At 33.1% G+C, this 15,961-nt stretch overlaps 2 protein-coding genes across 2 annotated transcripts; one reads left to right on the top strand and one right to left on the bottom strand.

The window, feature by feature from the left end:
• Window positions 1-786: 786 nt before the first annotated feature.
• Window positions 787-6,485, bottom strand: LOC114393768 (glucose-1-phosphate adenylyltransferase large subunit 3, chloroplastic/amyloplastic-like). Its single transcript, XM_028355205.1, has 15 exons — window positions 6,165-6,485; window positions 5,122-5,235; window positions 4,708-4,881; window positions 4,447-4,539; window positions 3,640-3,723; window positions 3,479-3,534; window positions 3,020-3,113; window positions 2,825-2,937; window positions 2,599-2,671; window positions 2,442-2,522; window positions 2,172-2,258; window positions 1,916-2,020; window positions 1,586-1,692; window positions 1,454-1,514; window positions 787-1,126 (listed from the first exon to the last, which is right to left on the bottom strand). Exons 1-15 carry the CDS (start codon window positions 6,390-6,392, stop codon window positions 1,025-1,027), a joined length of 1,572 nt encoding a protein of 523 aa, XP_028211006.1. The 5' UTR covers window positions 6,393-6,485; the 3' UTR covers window positions 787-1,024.
• A 4,862-nt stretch (window positions 6,486-11,347) lies between these two features.
• On the top strand, window positions 11,348-15,785 carry LOC114394013 (glucose-6-phosphate/phosphate translocator 2, chloroplastic-like). The gene is made up of 5 exons (XM_028355552.1): window positions 11,348-12,127; window positions 12,552-12,777; window positions 12,929-13,151; window positions 14,652-14,865; window positions 15,414-15,785. The coding sequence occupies exons 1-5, from the start codon at window positions 11,624-11,626 to the stop codon at window positions 15,423-15,425; spliced, it is 1,179 nt and encodes a 392-aa protein (XP_028211353.1). The 5' UTR covers window positions 11,348-11,623; the 3' UTR covers window positions 15,426-15,785.
• The last annotated feature ends 176 nt before the right edge of the window (window positions 15,786-15,961 follow it).

Genomic DNA, 15,961 nt, shown 5'->3' with positions numbered 1-15,961 from the left:
TTAAAATAATTATCTTAAAATAATTCAACCAACGATTTGTAATTAAATGATAACATAAAATTATTTTACACCGTTAGTGTGTAAACATTAAACTCTAAAAAAACAGGACATTAATAGTGTGTATGGATAACTAGGAGAATCAATTCTGATCCCAAATTCATGGTAAAAAATTGAAAAAGTTGAAGCAACTATTTGTTATTTTGGCTTTTAATGTAGAACTGGAATTGATTCTAGGAAGATTGAACACTTTATAATGTGATTTATGGAAGAAGGATTTTTCTAAGTCCTTAAGGCGAAAAGAATGGGAAAACAAACTCTTCCCTTTAGCAATAGAAGAAACTGTTGAAATGGAACTCACTTATATTTTCTTTACTCTGACGCTGCGATAGCATTCGAACAACTGAACAAGAGACCACTTTATCATTCTCTGCTATGTTCTTATCTCTTCTTTCACTATTACCCCATTTGTTTTGTATAATGTTATTAGTCATTTGGGGGAAACCAGAAAAGTTGTAATTGTGGACGAACTTATCATTTAAAAAAAAAACTTTCTTTTTCCTTTTTTACTCAACCAAATTATAAACGTATAAGGGGATGCTAAGAGAAAAAAAAAGAGTGGAAGTAGAATCTACCTCATAGTATGGCTAATCGAACTGTGAGACATAGGCTGGATAGAGTTCGACTCATTAAGAGTCCTTGAAGTTTAATCCTTTGAAGCTATTCGGACTTCAAATTTAGAAACTCAAAGCTCATTACTTCCTTCCTTTGGGTTCAGACTTCAGATAATTCAAGTATAAATAAAAAGGTGTAGATGTTTTACTGCGTAAAAAATGTACTTGAGTTAATAATTATGATATACAAGTACAAGCTCAGAGAAGTTGTGCTGAATTTGGAATATCCATTTCGGCAACACATTGTCATTTAATGCTTTTCTTTAAAAAAAAAAACATAATTCATAAAGATCAAAACATTCCCATCCTCAAATTCATGGTAAAACGGGGCAAACAAATCACGGGCGAATTTATTATATGATGAATCCATCTTCAATTACTGAGTTTTTCAATACAATGGTAACCCCAGAACGGATGTAAAACCCTTCTGAAGATCTGTCAGCCTCTTGTATGCCCTGTAATGCATTAAAAAAGAAGATTTAGTACTAATTTCATCATATGAAAAATGTTTGTTTCGCTTGTGGTGTCTATATAATTTCTTTTTTGGTTTAATATATTGTTGAATTTTCATGACATCCCAGTAAAAGGAAAATGATTGCCTCACACTTATTGTGGGCGTTAGGGAACATTTAAGTGAGGTGTTTTGTTGTTATACAGTTTTTTGTGATTAATTGAGAAACACATTTAGGAGTATCATAACTCCAAATAAAGCTGGGTATCAATCGGTAGGCGTATCACACATAGTCCTGTTGTAATGCTACAGTGTAGTTTTAAAAGCATACCTCTGAATTTGCTATGACAACATTCTTTCCAATTCTAGCATTTTTGTCAATAATACAGTCCCTGTAGAAATGTGAGAAGTGAGCAAAGTGAGAGAAAGTAATGGTTAGGAGAGTGAGAATTGCAATTCATACTTGATTTTTGTATTTTCTCCTATTCCTATTGGAACTCTTCCTTCAGCTAAGAGTGCTACCACTTCTGCATCGGTTTCATAGTAATCAGCACCAAGCATCACTGTATCCTGCATAGGAAGAGTAATGCACTAGAAGTTATAGAACTAGACGGGGGCACACGTAAGAAACATACCGAATTTATGTTCTATCAAGAATATTATTATATTTCTGCTGAACAAAAAACTTTGAAATGTTTAACCTAACTTGATACATGGTACACAACAAATCAGGTAAATATGGCACTGTTGATAATAATATACATGCTTAGATGGTAGAATTGGTACAGCAAACCTTTAAATGAACATTTGAGTTTATTCTGGATCTGATTCCAACAACGCTATGCTCTATGAAGGAATTATTCAAGAAGCTTCCATGAGATATGATTGAATCAACAATCTGCATAAAGAAGGACAAGTAACAATGTTGTAGTTTGAGATTTGAAAGTAGAAAAGAGGTAAGTTCACACTTCCCAAAGCAATAAGGCTTTGGTACTTCTAGTGTGAAATACTTAAAAAATTTCTCACAGGAGCAAGTTTGAAGAACTGACCTTGCTATTGTCAATCTTTGATGGTGGTAAGTTTCTCCTTGATGTATACATTGGTTTTGCTGCATCGTAAAAGCTAAACCTTGGTGGCTGAAAAAATTAAAGAAGTAAGCTTTTCTGGGAAAATAAGACTTTAGATCTTAAAATGAAAAAGATGAAATGATACATGCTTATAGTTGACTAAGTTTTTGAACTTAATAATTAAATTCATTTCTTATGTTTACCTCTAGCACGACCTTCTACTAATTACTAATGAGGTGATTTGACACTCACATGCTCAGTGAGGGCAAGATTTGCCTCGAAGAAGGATCTGATAGTCCCTATGTCTTCCCAGTAATCATTGAAGAGATAAGCCTGCATACAAATTGTCACACCATAGGTAAATCATAAGCAAAAAAGATTCCTCCTTAATGCTTTTTTCCAGTCATACCTTCATGTAAAATTCTCTAGCCGACGCAGGAATAACCTCTGATCCAAAATCATTTGCCGTTGGAAATCGCCATCTAAATTAAATTAATTTGTAGCACTTAAAAAACAAGCTTTGGAACAAGATCAATTTATTCTCGGTGCATATTTCTGTATTTGTATAGAATATATTAATAGATGAAGTGAACCACAGGAAAAAGCCTAACATTTTGCTAGATAATAATCAGTACCTTAATAGATTAAGAAGTATCTCCTTCTTGAAGACGTACACTCCCATGGAAGCAATGTATGGTTTCTTCTGAGCCTCATCCTTTGAAAGGCCCAACACGGTTGTATCTACTTGCTAAATTATAAAGCAGTATTAGCACTGAATGTAATTCTTGAAACATTTTGTAGTGTTACAGTGTAATAAACATGAGGCTTACCATTGCTTTCAACTCTTCTCCTTTGGGCTTTTCACTAAATGAAAGGATCCTTCCCTTGTTGTCTATCCTCATCAGACCAAAATCTGAGGCACGGCTATCATGGTTGCACAATAGAGTTTTAATCAGTAATATATGATAAACGTTTTTAAGCTTAGATATCCAAATTGTTGAGTCAGCTATTGTTTTAGGTTGATTTTTCCTTGGGGGCTTTAGTACTTGCAGAGCTAAAATAATGTTTCTTATTCAGATTTAGCTTGCATACATTGATCATTTGATTATATTAGCAATCACGAAAGATCTCTCAAGTGCCAAGGGTATGTTTGTATGCTAATGAGTAATGAGACATTGTGATTTCAAGCTATACATGTTGGTTATTATGCATATCGAATTGTATGGGTATTTGCACCATTTTGTATGTTGAAATAATTAAAAAGTTACAATGAGTGGCAAGCAACCTACCTGTCATCCATTGGCAGACAAGAAAGAGTGATATCTGCACCACTCTCCCGATGATTCTGGATATGAAAATGAGTCAAAACATCTGAGAGTCAACAATTTGAATGTATCAACTAAACTGAAAGGGGGAGAGAATTATTTGATTGGATGGCACAGTGCCTTACTTGAACAAAGTCCATATAGTCCATTCGGTAGAGGTGATCTCCAGAAAGAATCAAGACATCCTCAATATCCTTACTTCTTGGATCCTACAACATAGAAGCATATTCTACATTACCACATTTAACATCCAACTAGCATTTAGATTCTTCTTGGCCTTTGCTATGATGAGGAAAGAAATAACAAAAGGAAAATAAAGCATAACAATAGTCTATAAGTTAAACCTTGTTATTAAAAATGGAATTCTCAATATTCAATGTAAATTGGCTAACAAATCAGTGTATTATGAAAACTTCTGGACATACATATTGTCTCGAGAAAATCATTTGGTGTAATTTTGCATGTTTGTATATATCTCAATATTTTTAACCCTTACAGCAGAGTATTGGAAAATCATCATTTGACTATCAAATTAGAAAACTAGCCCTCCGCATTGTAACCTCTTCCCCTAAAAAAATACATCTAATGTTCCTTAATTGATTTGTATATGTCACATGTCAACACCTTAAAATGTGAACCAAAGAAGGTTCCTACGACTCTGGAGTGGGCTGGTGGCAAATCTAAGATTTGACCACGCAAAGTCTGGGAAATTTGAGAAATCAAATGAAATTGAACTTTGGTAATCTGAAATAGAAAACTTAATAATTTGTCATAGGCTCAATATATTACAGGAAAGTATCTTTCCTCAATGCTGATCTATCTCCAATCTCCACTTCCCAGCCCAAACTTGTAAAATAACATAACTTAGATCATAAAAGAGAGATCCTATACATATAGATTTTGTAGTAACTTCAATCACTGTGACTTAATACCTCAAAGAGCCAGTGAAACTGCCTCACTGCATCAGCAGTACCTTGAAACCACTTTTTACCTGCCTCCCCTGGAGTTTGGGTTGCTGCAAGAACCTGAAATAGAGCATGCACTCTTTTATAACCTAGAGGAGTATAGTTCTTCTTTTACTACTTAGTAGCCTATTTTCTGAAGATTATTAAGAACTAAACGCATAATTGTTTATAAGCCATACACACGCATAAGCTGACTAAAAATACAAGCAAGTAAAAGATGGGAGATACCTCTACGTAGCCATCTCCAAAGGTGACTCCATTACCAGAGTTGTAAGCGCGAGCAATGTGCCTGTTGAGAGAGGCTGAGTTAAACTGAGTGAGGATGTACACCTTGTTGATACCACTGTTGATGCAGTTACTCATTGGTACATCAATGAGCCTGTATGCACCTCCAATAGGAACCTACCATAGGAAATCTCATATGGCTAAATTCATATATGAAACAGGATAACGTTATGCAGTTGAAGTGCACTATACATAGCATGGATCATGATATGGTATCCCTCCCACTAGACACATTTTTCATTTCCTTACTGCCCAAGGTATTAAAAAGTAAACAGTAAATTTAAGAGGGAAACCAAGTTATAGGCACCATTATGTTCATAACTAAGAATGGTAAAATAAAAGGAAAAAGAAACTTACAGCAGGTTTGGCTCGTCGCTTAGTGAGAGGGAAGAGACGGGTTCCAGCTCCTCCACCTAGTATAACTGCCAACACTGTCCTTGGGTTCCTTCTTTCCATATCTAGGTCTCTCAACTGCACTACCCCCATATTCCCACTCATCAGGTGGAAAACGTTGCATACACCAACTCTCACAAATTATGCATTAAAATTTAAGTGTTTTTGCACCACCTTTATTCACTTTTTTTGTAAAGTTGACATGAAATCACATTAACACTTGTTACAAAATTTATGCATAGTTTAAATATCGCTACACTTGAAAATTTTTAATCTATGGCAATCAAGTGTTATGCGGGAGTAATACGATTCAAGGAGTTATAAGATTGTGTTAGTAGTTGAAGTAAGAAGGAACGGATTGAATCTTTCTCATAAAAAAAGTAATTTTAAAACAAAGTTTATTGGTTTTACTTTCATACAAATCGAAGGGCAAGAAAATGAGTCCCGTTACGTACGCTAAGGTTGGTGATGCGGTGGACCAAGTAGACCACCATACCATTAAAGTATGGACCACCATGTATTGAACACCTTTCAATTTAACAAATACTTTTGTTTCTGACAAACTAAGGCAGCGGTCATGTTGTATATGAATTATGAACGAATGATCAAAACAAGCCAAAAAAAAAAAAAGCATTGGCAGAGACCTACTATTTATTTAACAACAAATCCTTGGCAAGAAAATTTATTTCGACGTTAAACCTATTGCACTAAAATTCTTCTCTCTCTCCTACCTTACCAAGATTCTAAATTTTATTGACATGTTTCAACTTTCATGTTTTCTATCTTGACTGAGCGTTTGTTTGTGAAATGATGACTAAAAATTAATGACTTTTATTGGATACTCCGAGACTATCATGTACTGGTAGTCTCAATTAGTCAATTTTTTTAATTTATGAAAAAGAATTAATAAAGCTGAATTATGTTTTATATAAACATTAGGTGAAATGATAATAATCTGGAACCATGCAATAAATTGTCCTCAGAGAAGAGAAGAAGCAAAGGTAAACCTTGGATTCAGTAGAAACGTCAGCTGTGAGAGACATGCATATATGTTGTTGTTGTTGGTGGTGCCTAACATCCTTAGTGCTGCCACCATAAGCACTTTTTAACACAAGCTTACGTCCCATGACTTCCCCATTACAGAACTTCACTAGCTTCCAATTCCTACTACAGGCCACTCCATGTAACTGCACGGTTGACGAGAGAGTTATCTGGCCGCCGGCAGAGGCTGCCATTTTTCCAGGGAGAAAATCGGAATTTATGAGTACTTTTAGTAATATAGTGAAGGTTGTCACAAGAAGCAGACCTATGTGTATATTGTGCAGATTTGCTTACATGCATATCCGAGTATTTTGGAGGATTGGGCCACGTTATCCAAATTCAACTGCATCCACCAATTCCGTTTCTGTTATTACAAAATAAGTACACATGTCAAATGACACTTTAGTCCTTGGAATTTGTTTGGCATGGCCAATTAACGAATATTCCATTGGTTTAATTAGCTTTAGCCCCGGGATTCGAATACCTGTAAGCGGTGGAATGATTTCCTTGTGCTCTAGTTCTGTCCACACAAATTTCCAACTTCAAATTTGATTTTCATTGCCAAAAATTGGTTAGTATATGCATGTAGTTCATGCAAAATTAAGGAACTTAAGTGCATTTCTCTGATCATAAAATTATTACCCCAATGATTTGATTTTGTTTTCCCTTTTATGGTTTTTTAAAGTATTCTGGACTGCACATGTTAAAGCAATCAAATTGGAAAGATTGGCTTGTGACCCCTACCCCGTCTCGTTTTCTAACCTTTGTGACTACATTTTAGTGAAGCGCCAACTGTTCGTGTATATCTCATATCTCGGCCATGGGTGCTTCATCATTCGATTCAGTTTACCACTAATCATTTCAAAGCATGACAGGAGTCCCGTTTCATCGAAAACAAATACTAATTTTTTAGGGAACCTACTCAAAATTGATTGCAAAATTAATGAAGTCCCATAGAAAAAGTTTTTCTAGTATTTGTGTGGAAAGTAAATTTGCATTATTTCTTTTTTTTTTAAATGATGTTATATATAATTATCTTCATATGACTTTATTCATTATTCGTACATAAAAAAATCTTTATTCATTATTTTTTTATATACACACATCTTAAAAATACATCACTAGAACATTTTATTGTTCAAAGAACATTTTACATTTTTCAATGTGAGTTGTCAAAGTGGTTAAGGATACAGAGTTAATTTTCATATTTTTATAGATGGATATTCAATTCTTCCGTAATGACATTAAAATTTTGCTCAATCGATAATCATCTATAGGGTGATTTCTTGATGCCTAGGGACTAGTTGAATAACTGATCCTCTTTAGGATCATCCTTTGACGACTAGTTGAGTAGTTTAGACTCAATAAAATTAATTGAGAATTGAGTAATTAAGTTTGTGTAATAATTATTTGGTGGGTGAGTTTTTGTTGAAAACTCCACCATGTCACTAACTCTTTGACTAATAATATTAGGGTGTTTCTTTGTTCCATCACATTTTCCAATATTAAAAAAATTTAAATATATTGTTTGTCTTTATATTTTAGTATTTTTTTTATTTTTGTTTCTGTAAAATTATTTTTTTATTTTAGTCTTTTTAAAATATATTTGTTTTATTTTTCATCCTTCAAGAACTTTAGAAAAATATTTTGAACAACAAAAATTATTTTAAACAATAAAAAAAATATTATCTAAAGTGTTTTAAGGATAAAAAATAAAACAAACATATTTTATAAGTACTAAGATGAAATTGTTTTGCAAGAACAAAAATAAAGAAAATGCTAAATTAAAGGGAAAAATATATTTAAACCTAAAAAATACTTTACTAGCTCAAACCCCTTCAAATGGACAAGTGGACATTACTTACGAGTTATGTATGTTTGAGAAAACATTCCTAAAATTAATTTTGCAAAAAACAAAAATAATTTTAATTAAAATTGATTTTGAAGTAAAATGATTTATATTTGGATGTTTGTATTGTAAAAGCAATGTTAGCAATAAAATTATAGATTAATTTTTCATTTTTGTAACATTTTTCTCATCTATTGAGAAATGCAAAACCAACACACAGACATTAAGATATTTAAAAATCAAACAACCTTATCCTTGCATATGTAAAAAGACTCTTTATTGATTGGTCATTCAAACTCAACTTTACCGTTATACTAGGACTTGTCTTTAGCCATTAAGATGTTTATTTTAAGTTTTTATTTCACCCCACTTTTATTAATTGAAAATAAGTGTTTTTTTCCTCTTCTATCTTCATTTATTTTGGATGACTTGAATTTTCTACGAGACATATAAAAATAATTAAAAGTTTAAGTTTAAATATCTTTATAATCCTTATAATTTATTTTTCATCCTTACAAAATTATTTTTTTATTTTTATTTCTTACAAATTATATTTTATTTTTTTTAATCCTTAAAATATTTTAGATGATGATTTAACAATAAGAAAAGTATGATCTAAAGTGTTATAAGAATGAAAAATAAAATAAACATTTTTGTAAAAACTAAAAATAAAAAATAATTTTACAAGGACAAAAAAACTAAAAGTAATAAATGATAAGAAATAAAAATATATTAAAGACAAAAAAAATATTAAAACAAACATTTTAGGAATGTTAATTGATTCCTAAATAAATAAGAATGGTAATTGTCTTGCTAAAAAAAAAAGAATGGTAATTGTCATAGCGAGGACATCGACCCATACAATGTTTCCCTGGAATATAGAGCCCGAAAAACCCATACCCGTTAGTCCAGGATCAATTGTTTTAACTTTTAAACCAGACCAATTTAATTCTCAATATCAGACATTGTTATTCTCACAACCTTTTTTAACAACACAATCTGATTGATATATATATATATATATATATATATATGCGTGTGTGTTAAATTAATATTATCATAATTTCAGATATATAATTACAAAAAATGAGTCTAGAGTTTTATACTTGTTTGACTCATTCACGGGTAAGAAAAAAGTATCTCGAACAACAAAATAAGAAGAAAGGTTGATATTACGAATTCTCCCATAAAGACAACGATGAAAGTAAAGTTGGATGTGGAAATAAAAGTTAAAGATAGTTCGGACCAAATTGGAGTGCGAAAACAAATTTGATGTTTAATTCTACCATAAGAACAAACAAAATTTCAACCCGTGACCTAGTTATTCACAATTCACAAAGCAGTTAAGCAGCAATTTAACTATTATTCCAATGCCTGAAAAAAACTATGCCAAGGATCACCTTCTTCTGAAATACTTTTGCAAAATTATAAAGTGTTGAAATATATTTTTTCTTCTTTCTAAAAACCAAGTGTAGGTCAACAAATTTCTATATTAGCAATCAGTTTTGTTGCTATAGAAAATTTATATTTACTAAAGGTAGATCAAATTTAGTATAATATATTATATTATTAGGAAAAATTGATATTAAACAAAACTTATATTAACAAAGATTACTACCAAACGTTGTATTAGACTCTCCTTAATAGAAAGAAAGAAAGATTAACGTAAATACATATTAAATAATTTAAAATTAATTATCTTAAAATCACTTTGTACGTAACTTGTATTGTCCGAGTTAGGCAAAACTTATGCTTAATTTAGGCTTTAATGAAATGTTTTTCTAATAAATTTTTTTATATTAAAATCACTGTTATCTCTAGTTGACCAAAAGAATGAAATTCTTAACAATGAACTTTTAAAATAACATTTTTCTCGTGGTTATGGATTCACCGTTCCGTCCAAACTGATGAGTATACCTTTCGCAAATGCAACCAAAAACTCTAGGCTCTAGCACTTTTCAATCCACTCTGTACCAAACCCAAATCACATGCGTGTATCGCCGTCAATGCATGAATACGTTTAATCCTCAAAAACAAAAATCCTCCGTCCGTCCATATATATATATCTATCTCAGGAAACTAAGAGAAATGTAGCATGAAAAACTTGTGCATGCAGTGGCAAGAAAAGACATATGGTAATCAGTATCACCGTGTGCTGCTTAACACGACCAAGTTTGCACGTAATTTAAACGGGAATGGAATTATTATTTTTCACATCATCTTGCCATACGAATTTCTTTTCTCTATCTTGTGGCTTGTCGTTTTAAAAACAGATTTCTCAATACCCATTAAACATGTTGAACATGTGTATTAGTGGTTGTCTATCATGAATGTTTAGGACTATTTATTTTATTTTTAGTTATTATTTTTTATAATTTCTTTTAGTTACAATAATGATTATTGTTTAGGAAGTCAGTTATTGTTTTCATAATTTCGTTCAATTACAAAAATCTTTATTTAAACAGATTATTATTCAATAAAATGTGTGTATTCATTCTTTCTGTGAGTTAAGTTTTTTTTTTTTCAACAAGTAGTTGCAAATTGCAATGGGATTTGCAGCGAGGAATGTGCGGAAGCAACCGGTTGAGAAGAATTATTGCTGTGTTGTTCTAACTTCTAATAATCATACAAATAAAGAACATTTTGGTCGGGTTGAAGATAAGGAGCAAGGCAAAATTAACATATCAGTTGATACTGTTTCTTTGTCGCTGCTAGCTTGCACACAGTTGCACTAATAATCCTAGCTTTTCCGATTTGCAATTAAAAAAAAAAACATAATTAAGCCTGTGGATATCAAAGATATTCTTCAACTACTCTTGGTTACTGATCCATAATCCTTAGGATTAAGGAATAGATATTAGAAAAAAATGGATTTTCTCTCTTCTAATAATTTTTATGCACATAATCAACTATAGAATTCATATCAATATCAATATTCAATATAATTAACAAATAGCTGTTTACTCCCTTGATTCTAAATTGATTGATATTTTAGCATTTTTTTTAAAATTAGATGGACATTTTAAGTTATGAATAAAATATTAAAACTTTTTATTCCAATTTCACCTTTAATAAAATATAACTACTGTCTTGAGATACTTAAATGAATTTACAGAAGTAGGAAGAGTAAAAATCTTTCAGTAAAATTAATAAACTTCTAATAAATACTATTAATATTGCTTTGGAGTAATTGTACTCGTTAATCTGTGAGAGAAAAACCTTACCAACAACATTTGCAACACAATAAGAAAAACCCTTAATATTGCTAGTTGTAACCAAACATGTGTTTCACCTTGTACTTGTAGTTTATTATGTAAACTCGCTCGCTGGCTCCTAGGAAAACCCGCTCCCTCCTTCCCTTTTCTTTCTCTTCCAACTCCAAGCTAACCTCTTTTCCTTCGCCACTGCTTCATCTTCATTTCACTTCCTCGCAATAATCGTTATACTCCTCCACATTGTCTCACTTTAGCCTCCAACAAGCCAGCACGTTAACAACAACACAACACATAATTTCTTTATTATTCCCTTCTCTTCTCACCTACAAATTCACCTCTTCTTGTTTTACACTATAGCATCATGAATATGGTGTCCTTAGTGAAGTACACAGCATTGCCTCTGACCAGCCCTGATTCCTCTAGTCATGTTCCAAGGCCTCAACTCTGCGCGTTACCTTCTGTCCACAATGTTCAACAAAGCACCCAACCCTCTCTCTCTTCCCTCAAACCTCTTTACATTTCATCCACTCAGAACTTTGCATTCAGAAGAAGGAGGGTTCCAGAGTGCCAGGCCTATGAAGCAGATAGGTCTCGGCCTCTAGAGCTTAACATTGAGCTCCCTGATGAAGAAGCAGGGATAGAAGCTACTCAGAGGATTAAAATTGGTTTGTATTTTGCTACCTGGTGGGCTTTGAATGTGGTCTTCAACATATACAACAAGAAGGTTCTCAATGCTTTTCCTTACCCATGGCTTACTTCCACTTTGTCCCTTGCTGCTGGCTCTCTCATGATGCTAATCTCATGGGCCACCAAGGTTGCTGAGCTCCCAAAAGTTGATTTCCAATTCTGGAAGGCCCTCTTTCCAGTGAGCAAAATTTCATTTTTCATTTTATTGCTTTCCACAACTATTCATCAGAAGATTACAAGATTAGAAAGATGCGTCTAGATAAACTTTAATAAGAAGGCTATAAAATTAACTTATAAAAACTAGCGTACCCGGTGTCCAGAGGCTCCTCGCTAATTTATAGAAGCTCTTTCATGGAACTTCTTCAAAAGTTGAGGTGCATAATTTGATTTTAACTTATAAAAATAACTCATTCATTTTATCTTATTCTCTTCTCAGCTTGTGAAAAATAATTTGTCTAAACAAGGCAAATAGTCTTGGATTTGCAGTATTTGCATTACATGATACAAAATAGTGAAGAGATTAGGGGGTAAAAGAAATTATAATAGTCAAACATTAATCTCAATTAATACTTATTGGGAAATTTGAAATTTTGGGAGTGCAGGTTGCGGTGTTACATACAATTGGGCATGTTGCAGCTACCGTGAGTATGTCCAAAGTTGCAGTTTCATTTACCCACATCATCAAGAGTGCAGAGCCTGCATTCAGTGTCCTGGTATCAAGGTTCTTGCTAGGGGAAGCATTCCCTGGGCAAGTTTACCTTTCACTGGTGCCGATTATAGGAGGTTGTGCGCTTGCTGCTGTGACGGAGCTCAATTTCAATATGATTGGTAAACCTATTTAATGATTTAAGTGATTACATGGTTGAAATTCGGATGCTGACAAATTAATAGTGGATAGGATGTTGAATCTCTAATTAGTTTAGTTCATCAATCTTTGTGAGAGTTCAATGCTTTAAGAAAACCTCTTCACATGTTTCAGGGTTTATGGGGGCTATGATTTCCAATTTGGCCTTTGTCCTTCGCAATATATTCTCAAAGAAGGGAATGAAAGGGATGTCTGTTAGTGGAATGAATTACTATGCTTGTCTTTCCATATTGTCTCTATTGATTCTCACGCCTTTTGCCATTGCTGTGGAGGGCCCAAAGATGTGGGCTGCAGGCTGGCAAACAGCCTTGTCTGAAATTGGTCCCAATTTTGTTTGGTAAGTATAGTAGTCTACAAATCTCTGCATGTTAATTTTTTTTCTTCTATTTTCTATCCTTTTTCTCTTCAAATTGGTGGAACTGCAATTTTAGATTTTTGCCCGTATGTATGTATAGTTGGATTGGATTTATATAGAATATAAATATTTAAGAACACGCACTGGGCACATACAGGGCTCAGAACTGGCAATTGGAAACAGTTTTCTAGTAGAATGTGAAACATTCTTTAATAAGGAATAAGCCGTCCATTCTGTAATGTGTGATGAGCAAGGTGATTTACTACAAAAAAAATCAAATAATTGACTATGTCCTAAAGCATGGCTAATGGATCCGTCAAACATTTTATTATATTGATGTTAGCAAATGCTGATTCACAGCCCTTGAATGTCTTTCTTTTCCCTAAAATTTATGATTGCGTTTGTAATTGTTAGGTGTTTGTCAAGTGTACCAAATATCTTTCAATTTATAAGGGGTAATAAAGTTTCGGGAGTCTGAGTGTCGAATTTCCCAAAAAATTTGTGTTGTATTTATCTTGGATACTTTTCAATTTACAAGGGGAAATAAAAGAGAGGGGTAGAACAAACAATAGGAAATAGTAGTAGAAAATTAATAGTAATGGAAAGCAAAAGAATTAAGAACGAAATAATTAAAGAGGAATTTCAATAGAATGTACGTGTTAGGACCTAGCATGCCCTATCTGCTTAGGATGTATGATTTTATGATTTTTCTTTACGTGATTTTATCCTACCTACATCTATTCGTTTACTTGCCCCTGATTTCTCACGATAACAAGCCTATTTTATTTATCTATTTTCCAAATGCCTTTGAAAAGATTCAACAAATAAAATGCATGAAGTCTGAATTCTAGATGTTTGCACAAATGCAAAGGGGAGAAAAAAAGGGAAAAATGATGAAAGAGAGAAGCTAATTTCCTAGAGAAGAGTTTTCAGTTTCCCCTTGGCCTAACTCTCTATTTATAGCTGCTGAAGTGGGTTTTGGGTCTTCGTAAGTTCGCTTAGCGCGACCTCCCTCGTTTAGCGCAGGTAGATCGTGCGCTTAGCGGGTACCTCTCGCTTAGCGCGTTCTCTTTTTTTTGTTCCGCGCGCTTAGCGCGTGTTGCGCATTGAGCGAGAGTACCAACTCTCGTGCTTAATGTCTTGCTTAGTGCTTGTGTCTCCTGTCTCGCTTAGCGTGAAAGCTTTTATATATGCAGCCAAGATTAAACGAAACATCAATTTTTTAACACTTAAGCGCAAATAACTACTAAATAATTATTTTTAAAGAAAATCTTGCTTTATTTTCTATCATCAAAGAGCAATTATTTAGCCGTTATCAGTAATGTTCTATGAACCCAAATTGTTCTTATGTTTTAATTAGATAGTTCTAGAAAAATTCTTTACTGGTCATTTGTGATTGCTGCCAAGTCAAAACCAATCACTTTCTTCATCAAATGTTTAACATTAAATCATTAATTAACTACTGGGTTTTAATTTTTACAGGTGGGTAGCTGCCCAGAGTGTCTTCTACCATCTGTACAATCAAGTCTCTTACATGTCTCTTGATCAGATTTCTCCCTTAACATTCAGCATAGGGAACACAATGAAGAGAATTTCGGTAATTGTCTCTTCTATCCTTATCTTCCACACACCAATTCAGCCCGTCAATGCCCTTGGAGCTGCCATTGCAATTCTTGGTACCTTCCTTTATTCACAGGTACAATTTCGTTTCTTTTATTATCTGTCTGTTTGAGACAAATTAAAAGCAGTGATTAAGAAATTTTCATATCTCTCAACAAGCGAAAATGGAAATCACTATTCTAGTATGCTTTAACCTATTATAAGTGAAAGTTAAAGCATTTAATCTATGCAAGCATAGTCAATAATAGGTTGTGCAGGAGACCCCATTCGGTGATTATATCCCCCTACAGAAGTTCGGCAACATTATATTTGTCCTTCATCCGAAGAAAACTTATATGTTCTAGTTTTGTGTTCTCTATTATGAACTTTCTAAGGCAAATTTGAATTTCATTCACGAGTGAGAGAACATACACTAATACAACTATTGCTGCTTTGCAAGTGGGTATTTCCATTATTTAATGTGTAACATGTGGTTAGATGAATGACCAGAATCACCTGATTATTATTGTTAATGTTTATTTAATTTATACTATGCTCTTCATAAATAAAGTGTCTACTTCTCAATTAGGATAACATTATATATTTATGATACAGCTGATAGGTTTCCGTTAATTATTTGAGCAGGCTAAACAATAAGGTGCAGTTTAGAAGCGGCTAGCTATGTAACACCAAGTAACTCATGACTGGAGCTCCAAGTGTCACTGAAGTGATGAGTGATCACAATTAATTGATGTTACTGAGAAAGTACACACATAATGTGGTCAACAGTCAACAGGACTTGAAGCTGCTTCCTTTGAGGCCGTAGTCACAGCATTTCTAATAATCATTTGATCTAGTTTTCAGTGTAGAATACATGAGCTTTTTGTTTCTTTCCTATAATCCGAGGTTGCGAACAATATATTGTAGTAAATAAGAATGCTGCGACAGAACTGTTAAATGCTGAGGACTTAAAACGATAGTAAAGATAATAAAATTTAGTTGTGGAGTCCTTATCAACCTTGTTGTCCGGTAGGACTAGGACATTAGGAGGAGAGCACCAAACCGGAGAATCATCTCATCTTTCTTGGATAATGCGTTTCATTTTTTTGGGAAAGGTTATAAAAGGAATAAGTTAAAATCCCCATGCCCTTTCATTAATTTTTCTAAGAGTATGTTTGGATGAAACAATTTAA

The sequence above is a fragment of the Glycine soja genome, chromosome 17 (assembly GCF_004193775.1).
Source record: "Glycine soja cultivar W05 chromosome 17, ASM419377v2, whole genome shotgun sequence".
NCBI classification, from domain to species: Eukaryota; Viridiplantae; Streptophyta; class Magnoliopsida; order Fabales; family Fabaceae; genus Glycine; species Glycine soja.
The sequence above is the reverse complement of the archived record's forward strand: the minus strand, read 5'-3'. Positions and strand labels throughout refer to the sequence as shown.

Bases quoted from the DNA above. Each gene is read 5' to 3' on its own strand.
- LOC114394013 (XM_028355552.1), top strand. From the start codon at position 11,624: ATGAATATGGTGTCCTTAGTGAAGTACACAGCATTGCCTCTGACCAGC. The intron at 12,128-12,551 runs GTGAGCAAAATT...TTGGGAGTGCAG, and splicing joins TCTGGAAGGCCCTCTTTCCA to GTTGCGGTGTTACATACAAT. The intron at 12,778-12,928 runs GTAAACCTATTT...CACATGTTTCAG, and splicing joins GCTCAATTTCAATATGATTG to GGTTTATGGGGGCTATGATT.
- LOC114393768 (XM_028355205.1), bottom strand. From the start codon at position 6,392: ATGGCAGCCTCTGCCGGCGGCCAGATAACTCTCTCGTCAACCGTGCAG. The intron at 3,114-3,478 runs GTAGGTTGCTTG...CAACCATGATAG, and splicing joins TGTCTGCCAATGGATGACAG to CCGTGCCTCAGATTTTGGTC. The intron at 2,938-3,019 runs GTAAGCCTCATG...TTTATAATTTAG, and splicing joins GAGAAGAGTTGAAAGCAATG to CAAGTAGATACAACCGTGTT.